General features: G+C 42.3%; 2 protein-coding genes across 4 annotated transcripts; one reads left to right on the top strand and one right to left on the bottom strand.

Annotated features, from left to right (window-relative positions):
• The first annotated feature begins 294 nt into the window (after window positions 1–294).
• On the top strand, window positions 295–4031 carry LOC132465245 (cell division control protein 42 homolog). Of its 2 annotated transcripts, none has more exons than XM_060062072.1 (6): window positions 295–424; window positions 902–1051; window positions 1163–1235; window positions 1328–1437; window positions 1980–2177; window positions 2984–4031. In XM_060062072.1, the coding sequence occupies exons 2-6, from the start codon at window positions 947–949 to the stop codon at window positions 3071–3073; spliced, it is 576 nt and encodes a 191-aa protein (XP_059918055.1). In that variant the 5' UTR covers window positions 295–424; window positions 902–946; the 3' UTR covers window positions 3074–4031. The 2 variants fall into 2 exon arrangements, with proteins under 2 accessions (XP_059918055.1, XP_059918065.1); XM_060062082.1 differs by having other exon boundaries at window positions 2349–4031.
• A 1714-nt stretch (window positions 4032–5745) lies between these two features.
• LOC132465120 (F-box only protein 6-like) lies at window positions 5746–11746 on the bottom strand. 2 transcript variants are annotated; one of them, XM_060061909.1, is made up of 6 exons: window positions 11585–11746; window positions 7359–7623; window positions 6973–7087; window positions 6801–6896; window positions 6204–6363; window positions 5746–6106 (listed from the first exon to the last, which is right to left on the bottom strand). In XM_060061909.1, exons 1-6 carry the CDS (start codon window positions 11627–11629, stop codon window positions 5960–5962), a joined length of 828 nt encoding a protein of 275 aa, XP_059917892.1. In that variant the 5' UTR covers window positions 11630–11746; the 3' UTR covers window positions 5746–5959. The 2 variants fall into 2 exon arrangements, with proteins under 2 accessions (XP_059917892.1, XP_059917975.1); XM_060061992.1 differs by having other exon boundaries at window positions 6204–6339.
• Window positions 11747–12571: the final 825 nt, after the last annotated feature.

Raw genomic sequence — 12571 nt, 5'->3', positions numbered from 1 at the left:
CTATATTCTCTAGTTATATTTCCGATCCAATCATCTCAAATCCTCGCTTTCTTTTTTATTTTTTACTTTCCATTAAATCTTAAAGTATATTATTAAAGCCAACACTTTCAGCCTACGTGAACTCAGCAAAACAACACAAGTTAACAACAGCTCTCCAGCAGCAGTGAGAAAACTAGGAAGGGAAGTGCAGAGTGGAGAAGGTGACGTCACCACTTGGAAGCTGAGCCCATTGTTGCCAGATTGGGCAATACTTCCTGCCCAATCTGGCAACACTGCTAGAACGCGCTGCAGCCAGGGTTGCCAGATTTGGCCGGAAATCTGGACCAATCTGGCAACACTGGCTGAGCCCTCAGTACTGAACAGAGCTGCTCGTGCCAACGCCCGGCTTTACACGGGGCTTTAACAGAGACACAAACGGACTGTGGTAGGACCATCAAACTATTTACATATCTTCTCTAAAACTATTTATTGGTCTGGAACAGTTCATCGTGTTTGTTGTCGGTGTTGTGAATCTGGAAACCACGTCGATGAACCGAGCTGTTAGCTGACTCAGGCGGGGCTTTACCGCTAGCTAGGTCGCTGACCAAAATGATTGTGACGGCTAGCATCGCTTTGACTCTTCGCTAACTCCCCACAATGATAACATGATAATGACTTTAACAACGATGTGGAAAGATGGTGTTGCTTAAAAAATCCGCTTTGCAACATCACAGAGCGATTGAGCCACTGCGCCTGTGAGTGGCTAGCTAGTGTCTCCAACTCGGCGCTATGTGGGGCCATCCTGTCGAGGCACTTCGTAGTCAATCGTCATCGTCAATACTGAATCTTTAGTTTCAATTCATTCATGAACGTGACTTGACACTACTATGACTTGGAGCTGAACTGTCTGCTGTCTTGCCAGGTGTCTGAAATCGAGTCGAACAACAGAGAGTCGAACAACAGAGAGATGCAGACCATCAAGTGTGTTGTTGTTGGGGATGGAGCGGTGGGAAAAACATGCCTATTGATCTCATACACCACCAACAAATTCCCCTCCGAATATGTGCCGACTGTAAGTACATTGCATAAATAATTATCAGTGGGTGATGCTCATGTTTTTGTGTGCAATGTAATGGCATGCAAAGAAGCATCTGCATCAATGTCCTCCTTTCTTGCACCACAGGTTTTTGACAACTATGCAGTAACTGTTATGATTGGGGGTGAACCGTACACCCTGGGTTTATTTGATACAGCAGGTAACCAAGCCTTCTTTCTTGTTATTGTTATGAACTGAACACAAGGATGGGGATTTTTCCTTGTATGAAACGGCTTGTCATTTTGTTCACAGGTCAGGAGGATTACGACAGGTTAAGGCCTTTAAGCTACCCGCAGACTGATGTCTTCCTAGTTTGTTTCTCGGTTGTTTCACCTTCTTCGTTTGAAAACGTAAAAGAAAAAGTGAGTACATCTTACATACGTTTTTTAATGCCAAAGACATTTTGTTCTCTTACCATCTCTGCAATAACTACTGGATTTACCCTTTATTATGACATTAAGAAATGTTTAAGACTATTTAATGTTATAGTTTAAATGATTATCGTCATCGTTTTAAACTATGCAATAAATATGTTGGAATGCTTCACAATGTATTCACCAAAGGGACATGCAAAATTAAATCCTAGTGCTGATGTGTCGTAAAATCAAATAAAATTAGACCCAGACTGTACTTTAATGGTTATCATTTAACTAAATTGCATAATCATTTTATATTAATGAATGGCACATGATTTATCAGATATTAAGATGTCTTTGGAAAAAAAAAAATATATAGTCATTGGATTTGAAAACTGTGCCCATCATATGCACCAGGCTGACATGTTGGTCAGCCTGGTGCAGAAAATCTGTTAACATTATTCCAAATAATCATTGGAATGGATAATGATGGCATGGGTACGATTTGAAGGCTCTGATGAACAACGTTTTGCCATTCTGTTTCACAGTGGGTCCCTGAGATAACTCACCACTGTCCCAAGACTCCCTTTCTGCTGGTGGGGACTCAGATCGACCTGAGGGATGACCCGTCCACCGTGGAGAAGCTCGCCAAGAACAAGCAGAAGCCCATCACCCCGGAGACGGCGGAGAAGCTTGCTCGCGACCTCAAGGCCGTCAAATACGTGGAGTGTTCCGCCCTGACGCAGGTAATACATTGCCCTGATTGGTTGTGTTGTGGGGCCGCCATGGCAAGCAAGTGCTGTGATCAAATCAACTCTCCTCTTTCTGACCTTTTGCTAACTAACCTGACTTCCTCTAACCCTGGTGGTGTGCACCCCCCCTCTCTCTTTCTGCCCCTCCTCTTTATCTCTCTGTAGCGGGGACTGAAGAACGTATTTGATGAGGCTATCCTAGCTGCTTTAGAGCCCCCCGAAACTCAAAGAAAGAGAAAGTGCTGTCTTTTCTGATGTCTTCCGCCCTGAGGTTGCCTCTTGATTGTCTGCTGCTAGTTCATTGTATAACAAATGTGTATTTGCCACAAAAAACAACCCAATGCTCTTTCAACCCCCTTGCCCCCGCTGCCTGTTCCTGTCTTGCTTTGGATCGGCTTATTCTGACTTCTATTCTACTCTAGCTCGTGAAAGGTGCCAATCTTTCCTTTTGCGTTATAAACATAATATGCGGTTATTTTGACATTTCGTTATACTGTAAGTGTCCTACTGCTACTGTATTACACACTTAAATACAGTTGAGTGAGTATCATCGAGACCATGCATAACGTTTTTGAGTTTCATTTTTTATACCTGTCACTTTTCTTTTTGTACTTCATCTGCCCCTCTCATTACTAATACTATTTATTTGTGAGGGGAATCATGTGGAATTTAAATAAAGGAACATTTTGATTGCCCTGTTTCAGGTGTAGTCGTATGTTAAATAATAAATAACCATGTTGCCAAACTGTCCATTTGCTCAGTAGCAATGTTTTTTGAACTTGCGTGTTTTACTTCCACAGAAAGGATTAAAGAATGTGTTTGATGAGGCCATACTGGCCGCTCTGGAACCCCCTGAACCTAAGAAAAGACGTAAATGTATACTACTTTGAAATCTCTCCGGGACTCTTCCACCTCCTAGCTTTCAAACCCAAAATGAAAAATGTTGAAAGAAATTCCAGAGCAAAACCCTCATTCTAATACGTTTATAGATTGAGTTGCAAGTCCTGATATGTTGGGGACTATATTATTACATGATTGTTTTTATTTGAAGATTCAATACTGCGTTATATATATGATAGACTTAACAGTTTTGTGATCCAAACACTGGATAGTATTTACTGAGCTTAGTGTGTTCAACATGAGGGCCGACGACATGTTAACCGGTGCACATTCACGGAGACTACACAACAGTGGAGACCCACTGTTATGTAAAAATGTGTTTACTCAAGAGCCGTCATTACGCAAATACCACACATACAAAAATGTTAATGACAGTTTGCCTGCAGTGTAGGCTCTTGGCTCCTGTCTCACACCTTATTTATAACCATGTTCTTTATCCTCGTCAAGAAAGGCCCTCATCACATTCTAGTGCTCACTGCCACCATTCATCTATCAAAATTGTCATGTGTGTTACATTATTTTTACAATTATGAAATCCAACATTGTATCACTGTCCCATTGTGTGAAATGATCATACTAGAAATACCATAATTTAAAAGATGGCTCAAACTTAAAACTTACAAGAGTAGCACATATCTTGGTAACATCAGAGCTGATTATATTAACATTGCTAAATGTTGTTAAATATGAACTATTTGAAAGTTTACACATGAATGGAATATAGTTCATGTATTATTTGGCATGGTAATCGATGTCAGAGAGATAGCAGCCCTGATATCCAGTCAAAGGTGGCATCAAATCATGGGAAGTGAAGCTTCAAACGAGTGAACAAAAAATGTTTACCTTGCTGTACATATGACTGTTTGATTTTTATATTGTATCTAAATGACTACTGTAATCTGCTTGTGAACAACTGACCACAATAAAACCAGTATTACTTTAAACCCCCTTATGTGTTTGGTGACTATGACTCATGAACTTTAAAGCCTTAATAATGACCCTTGTCCAAAATGTGATTAATGTGAGGACTGATCACTGATGATACACACCAGTTGTAAGGATCACATTTTGCAGAAAGGAATTGTATTTGTTTAAAATTGTTTATTGTGAACAAAAGTGCAAAGCATAGCAGAAACATACACCAACAATTTTTCAAATGGGAGTGATTTGTTTTTCTTAAATGGCTCTCGCTATCAACAAGTGTACCGTGTTTTACTATGAGATGGATCAATGAAACCAGTTACCTTAGGACAGTGGTTCTCAAACTATGGTATGCGTACTACCGCTATCAAGTGGTACGCAGAGGAATTAGAAAAAACATTAACATTGTTGAGAATAAAACATTTACATTGCCCAGCCTACTGAATTAATTCCCTTAATGCCTTTGAATATGTAATGTTCGTTTCCCTCAGTAAAGGGACATTAGCAGCTCCTATCGCCTATCGACGATCGGCAATTACTTCAGGGAGGACGTTCCTCCCCCAGCCTCCATTGACTCCTATTCATTTCCCCGAAAGTGTTAGCGGCCGGTGAACAACATGGGGTTCACACATGCGGCACCTGCGGCCGAGCTGCGGAGCCCGCGAGGAGGATTGATTTGATCTATAAATGAAGTCCCTCAATCTTAATTGTATTAACACCATGACCAACATTCTGAAACATCCATTAACATCCACATTTGCCTCAAACAATGTTAGGCTTACAGCCCATGCAAATAGTTGTTAAATAATGTTCTTGTTGTTCTTTTAATTGTTTGTTACTCCGATCGTTCTGTTTGATATTGTGGAAAGGATGTTAGTGAATGATTCAGAGCATTATGCATTTTAAATGGCATCACCTTTGGTCTTGTGTCTTCATTTTTCCTAGAACAAATGTAGCTGAAAATAAACATAGCCAAATAACAACCAATAGCTTCAGTCATTGAGGGCAAAAATAGGCAAAATTCTATCCCCAGATTTTTTTTATTTAGTTTTACAAATCAAGAGTAGGCCTGATTTGACTAATTGGCTATGCATCCTTTCCTTCTGCCCTTGTAGTCCAAGACATGATGCCCACCAGCTTTCAAAGTACAATGCTGCCCCTGTGGATTAGTATCAATTCACATAACACCCTGAAACAACTTGAGTCTCACATACGTACGCCACTAACAGTGCAAGCAGGTCAATGGCATCCAAGCACGCAATCCTTCCTCCCTCACTTTAAAAACCACCAGCTGCCACTGTACGAACGGAGATACATTTACCATGAGATTATGTTCTCACTTGCTGTGTGTGTATGTGTATGTGTTTCCGTGTCTCTGTTCCAGTGCTACCACTTTGTACAGCTGACAAAAGCTAACAAAAAATAATATTTTTAAGAATAAATGTGCCTCCTGCATGAGATGTGCGCAGCTGAATAGGGCCACAGGCCTACGCAAACTCTGTATGTTGTTATATTTTATAACATCTGTCATAATCGTGGTAGTTGGGGAGACAAATATTTTCTGTGGTGGTATGCGGTATAAAAAGTTTGAGAACCACTGCCTTAGGAAGTCATATTATGGCTATATTCAGAGTATGTTCCATCAGATTGAATACCATCTGAGTGGCGGACTATATCAAGGAACGACAAATGAAATGGCTTGGGATCGTTGAGTTACAATACAATTGAGAAAAAAAAAAAATTCTGCTCCGACTATAGATAAGTAATTCTTTAGAAACATTTTATTTTACTTGGACAAAATATGCATATAATTTGCAGCAATTAGGTGCGAGTGCAAGTGTTAAACGATAGACAAACAGTAATTTAAAGAAAATAGACAATATCCCACAATTTTGCATTTAAAGTGCCGCATGCTTACATATTACGTTTAATTTATATTCAATGTTGAATCCTTGTTATCTATCCTCCGGTGGACCAATCTCAACACAGCTGTCTGTTACTCGAATTCCATACCATCCTTTCCAGTACTGCCTGTCATTTCCGCCGTGGACAAATTTAACATATCGCACCCCTTGTCCGTACTTCCTAAAGACATGGGTCATCTGAAACATAAGACGTTATTGTTTAAGAAGGTAAATGTTCTAGTTTCACATTTTAGATTATTTTATATATGATTCAGTCAATACATTCTGTCAATACCTTGTTCCATTTCTCATCGTTCCACTGCTCAAAGCTAACTTTCTTGGGAGAGAAGGCTTGAAGAGCGTCCTTCTTTTTGTCTAGTAGCTCCACCCGTATCTCGTACTCGCAAGCGCAGTCGTTTCGAGGGGCATACCTCAAACACAATTTTGAAGCACAACTTTATTTTTAAATCAAAAACTGAATTGTGAGAAAGTGCATTGCCAAGTATTTGCGTAAAGTGCAGAAATACATCTAATGTAATTAATAAAGCTTGGTGAGTATCCGGTGTGATTTTTTATCAGTTATTTACATATTATGACACACACACACACACACACACACACACACACACACACACACACACACACACACACACACACACACACACACACACACACACACACACACACACACACACACACACACACACACACACACACACTTATTAAAGTCTTTACCCGGTTTTGGGTAAATACGGCATGTTTATTAGTGACTTCAAACTGCTATAAATTGTCAATGTCATTATGCAGTTTCCACATTTTGAAGTTACTAATAAACGTACTAACAACAATAATAACTATATCCCCTATTAAGTTCATTTGAAATCTTTCTCACCAATCCGATACTCTGATATCTGGCTGGAACTTATCCATGATGTGGTGGTTGTACCCCTCCTTCCTCAGGTCAATCAGCTGAGACTTAATACATGGACTGAAGACAAAAGAGGATATGTTCACAAGATGTGCATTGTGAGTATCTTTTAGGTTGGCAGAATATGTTTACTCACCCATAAGAGCTAACAAAGGTTTGTGTTGTTCCCTCGTTTGGGTGGGGACTCCTCACTTCCTCTGTCACCCACCCATCTCCCTTATTGGACAGAATGTTCCAATATTTGAGGCCCTCTGAGGAAAGTAGAGGATTTAACCATTTATACTACAGATGAAAATAGGGGTGGGACGTTTAAAAAAAATCAAGGTTCGGTTCATACCACGGTTTTGTACCGAAACCTGATTTAGGTTTTGGTATGGTAGGTTTTTGGTTCAGTCTACACAAAAAATATATGATGTATGATGCTTTAGGAAAGCAAGCGTTACTTAATCAAGTGGCTATAGAACCACCTGAGTGCCTTGATAACAGAAAAGCCTTGTGGTTATCAAAGGGCGGGAGTCTCACCTTCTGCCTTCGTGTTCTTGAGAAGATTCCGTTTGTCTTTCGACAGGAAGTAGAACATTTTCCAGCCTTTGACTACATCCTGCCCCGCTTCATCGCCGGGCTTGTAGCCCTCGCGCCGACACCGCTCCTTCCACAGGCACTCACTGTTGACCAATGCTCTCCATTCACGACAAACTAGTGGACAGACTCGCACCACCTGATGGGCAGGGAGGTTCACGAAGATCTCCTGCAGCAGCTCCGGGGGAAGAGTCGTGTCGCCTGCAGACTGACAGCATCGACCGTGAGCCTCATTCACCCAGCAACCATCTTGGCTCAAACCGTTTAGAACCAAAATACCCACTACGTAAATGAGGGCCATAGAAACGGTGCATATATCATGATATACTGACTCCCTGTTGCCGAACCCTCGCCTGCCTGACTACCGCTTGCTTCGCCCCAGCTTGTCATCTACCCCGTGTCCCAATAAACCCTCTGTCCTTTTACCCCGTCTCTGCCTCCCTGTGTCCAGCGCCTGGGTCCCCTCGCCCCACTCCTTAACAATGCAATTGTTTTTTGGAAAACTTGAAAATAATAAGACGATTAAAGTCCATTGTGGATTGTTTTAACCGAAATGTATTCAATAAAATTCTTTGAAATATTAATCTGCGGTCTTTTTGTTAAAGGTATAAAGGGATAAAGTAGGCTAAACTTAAGCAGGTTGCCCACGTTAAACTGCTATATGCATCAGGCTACATGTCATTGTAAAAATTGTAAATGCATATGACTCAGGCATGTCAGTTTCACGTAAGCCAGTAAGGCTATGATTAAGCTAATCAATATGGCGACACATTAGTGCCATAATTCACTAATGTGATAAAAGATGCATTCGGGCGTATTATATTATTCCACACGCGTAGATATTAGCTGCGAGCGCGCAAATGATCTCTGCGAGCGCAAAACAGCCTCTCGCGCGCGCAAATTACCTCACCGCGCGCAAAACAGCCTCTCGCGAAAGATGTTTTTACGCTCTCGCTCGAATTTAATTTTGGCCCTATGGGGTAGGGAACCAAGGCAGGGCAGGCTTTCCTATGATTGGCCGTTTCTGAAGCGCGATATTTGATTGACAGCCCTCCTCACATTCAATTCTGAATTGTACAGTAAATGGCTGAAACGATAGTTACTTATTGTAACTCTAGATTCTATGAGTATAGGCGCAGCCTTTTAAGGCTATCGCTATAAGGTAAAAAACATCTTCGCGAGAGGTTTTGCGCGCGCTGAGGTAATTTGCGCGCGCGAGAGGCTGTTTTGCGCACGCGGAGGTAATTTGCGCGAGCGAGAGGCTGTTTTTCGTGCGCAGAGATAATTTGCGCCCTCGCAGTTAATATCTACGCGTGTGGAATAATATAATACGCCCGAATGCATCTTTTATCACATTAGTGAATTATGGCACTAATGTGTCCCCATACGAGAGTTGCATAACCGCTTAATCTGGGCTCCCGTCTTTCCCGTGCTGTTCGCCACAATACATTGCCATGGACTGTATTATGCATTGCGTGTTTAGTTTGCGTGTGTTTAAACTGATGGACGCACGCCCGACCGCATTCATTAATTCTTCTACGCACGCCCGCATTCATTCATTTTAACTCAATCACGGTAAAATAATGTTTTCTCACAATCAAATACTCATCAATCCTAAAAGTTATAGGCTTGTACACGATGTCTGCGTCAAGAAAATATGTTTGCTGTACGGTGTTTGCAGATGCATTGACTTAAAAGTACGTACCGCTCTATCAGCTGTTCTTTCCCAAATAATTTACCAAGAATGTGTGACTAGGAAGATGAGAGAAGCAAAGTGTATGCTCGAGGTGAACATTATGCATGCACCCTTAAAATAGCATCTGAACAACGCGCCACTGACTTTAAACCAGTCTACTGTCGCATACGGTCAAGTTGCACACTTGTGTGTCTCTGGAAAGTAAGAGCTTTTTCACTGCGTTGATACGCCGAATTAGCTGCTCTTTGTCGCCGTTTATTTCATGTAGGCTACGCCGTCTTGGCCTCGCCTCATGGTGGCGTCCCAGCGTTACGCTGGTATTGGGAGTGACCGGATACTCTGTCTTTGGTTACAGTTCATAACCGGGGTCTGTAATATCCTGTCCACCATTTAGAATGAATCCTTGTCTCTTAAGAAACGCTTTGCGTTTATTGAAAGTTTGATTGCTTGTGTGGACTTTTAATCCAATGTCGCATACATTCGTTCCAGGTTTACACATTCTGTGTGTTCACCGGCAACCAGAGCTTCTTCGTTCAATTAGATGCTCTGTTCATTGTTATGCCTGCCAGCGGTTCCTCCTACCACCTCTCGTTTGGAGTGGACGTGAGGGGGGCCTTGCTGCTCGCCGCAGTTGGTGGCTTGGGCTTTTTCCTAGCTCCGCCCCCAGTGGCAGCGGACGTAGGAGAATCCTTGTTGCTCTGCGGTTTTCATAGATTATGAAATAAGGGTTGAGTCAGAAGTTACAGACTCGCTTTAATCTCTTGATCCTTGCTTTGCGTGCTCTCAGGAGAATTTTGGGTTCTTGAGTCTGATGTGCCCTTTGACTTAGGTCTTTGTGACTGGGGTCCAGCAGGAGTACATTGATTGGGCTCCGCTCGCAGCTTCACCTTAGCCCATAAGGCGAAGCCTAGACGGCGTAGCCTGCATGAAATAGAACAACTAGTTATATGATTGTAGGCTTAGCCGTCTAGTTTCCCACCTGCTGTTCCCTCCAATTGCTGAAAGAATAGAGTGGAGGACAACGCTGCTCTGCGCCGCTTTATATACACGGCGCCGTGGGGAATGTGGGCGGTGCCCACGTTGATTGGTGCATAGCTGAAATTTTCAGTGCGAGCACGAGCACTTCAAATACATGGTCTGCTATTCATATAGTCTATTTACAACACATACTTTTGTACGCTGCAAGCCATGCCTATTTACAACAGGAAATGTTTGATTAAACGTACAAACCGTACAAACACGGTTAGCAATCAGCCATAATCATAATCAGCCCTACTAGGGTTGGGCATAATCAACAGGTCAGGCCCTTGCGGTGGACGAGGGTCCGCAAGGACGCGTAACCTCCTTTGTTGCGTGAACGTTGGACCATAATCAGCCCTAAATTAGTTGAATAGCGATGAATCTGCAACGCTACGTGAAGGCTGGGGGATCTGGAAAAGTGCGAATACGCATATCATATGCACAGGTTCGGGAACCAGTCTAGATACCAGAACCATTTAGTGGAGTCCACCTCTGCACATACCAGGGACGCAGGAAGTGGGGGTGTTTAGGCTGCTGCAGCACCCCCCCCCCTGGTGGCCCCTGGCTGTAACTGCAAGTGAGAAAGTTTTCTGAACAAATCAATTCTTTTTGAGTAACATTTTATCATACAACATGATTTTTCATTAAATTATTGACAGCCACCCTCTTTAGGATATTTATCATATTATCATTTCCTTTTATTCAGAACATTGTCGGTGTAGCACAACAAACTGGTGTAAAATGTTGCTGGCCATATTAATAGACACGTTGAATGTTATCGTTTTGATTTGTAAACTGGTTGGCAAAAAAAAGAGCAAAGACGGACGGTTCACTTGACGGAGAAACCGTCACTTTCCTCATATCAGACAACTCGTAACTCTGGATGAAAATTAAGGCTTTCTTTTATCACTTTTGTCACTTTCCTTTGTAAACCTTTAGAAATAACCTCCTGAATCCTTGTTATAACGCTGTGTATAATCCCGGACCGCAACAACTTGTCGGCATGTTGTTAGTGTGTGAAATTCAGCACAGTATCAGCCAAGTTGACTCTAATTTCCACATTGTTTACTTGCTAACGTTTGTGAATAACAGTGGCTAGTTGGCAGAGTTAGTCTTTTTACACACCAGTAGAGTGTTTATCAGAGCGGAGCCCTGAATGTGACTTCACCCGTCATCTCGTCTCTGTAAACAATAGATGTTGCGCAGCATTTATTATGACGTCCCCCACACACTTCCTGCGTCCCTGGCACATACGAATGTACGAATCAGATAGCTCAGAAACCATTTGACTCATAACGTCAACTGGTTTCTGAGGAGTCGTTATGAGTCATGTCAAGTTAAGTTAACAACCGATGTTCCTTTTCGTTTTCAGTTCTTACCATGCTAACATCAAATTTGACAGACTCTTAATACACATGCCTGGTGGTTCCTCGTCTATAAATAGTTTACTTACATTGGTGGTGCTTTGAGATGAACCCATTGCTGTGGAGTCAGACATCTGTCAGGGACATGGTCAGAGAACTGTCTAACCTCTGGGACGGAAATGTTGACACTTCGAATGTCTCACTAAATTCCCCTTTGCAAAAACCACAAGTCACTTCCGCTTGTATAGAAAATCTTGCATGCTGGGAAATGTATGCACTTTGAATTTAGCACACTTTCAAAGCGCTCCATTGACAAACCATACGTCAAACATGCAAGATGACAGACAGCAAGCCCGTTGGGAGGAGATGTCCTGCTCAGGTGTACCTCAATGCTCAGCTTAGATGCCGGAGTCGAGGATCGAATTAGCAACCTTGCAGTTGCAAGTCAACACACTACCTCCTGAGCTAAGCCGACCCAAATCACATGCCTCTCGCATTTAATGATCTTCAATTCAATTATGCTCCAAGGCAGAATCCTCGCGTTCAATCTAAACAACTGCTGAACTTAGCCCAAAACCATTCTTACACCTAAAGTTATATTCACCTTTCTTTTGAAAGAAATCGGTTCGGAGTTGTTTTCCCTTAGCTTGCTTTTTTGTGACCCCGATTCGGCGATTTCCAATCTTGGGTAAAGACATGACTATGGTGCAGTCAGCAGTCACTCAACTCACGATTAGCCGCGTTACTGTTATGGGGCATCCTGGCGCAGTTGTGGAATAAACCATTTTTCGCCTTCTGGCATGACAGTGAGGCTGCAGATGAGAACAGGATGAAGGTGATTCCACATACATGGTCACAACTCCTCAAGAGTAATGTTGGGTGAGGGACCGATGATTGGCAGGAAGGGGATACAACAGGTGAAGATGAAACATATTTACTGTCTGATCAACTTACAATAGGTCAGGCAGGGAGGGTGATAAGGGCAGGGCAGAGATGTCATCATGTTAACTGTTTGATAAACTAATGGTGGGTGCAGACAGCCAGGGCTCTGGCAGGGAGGAGAATGAAGTCAGAAC

Source organism: Gadus macrocephalus, chromosome 1, assembly GCF_031168955.1.
Source record: "Gadus macrocephalus chromosome 1, ASM3116895v1".
NCBI lineage: Eukaryota > Metazoa > Chordata > Actinopteri > Gadiformes > Gadidae > Gadus > Gadus macrocephalus.
This window is presented reverse-complemented; position numbering and strand designations above follow the sequence as displayed.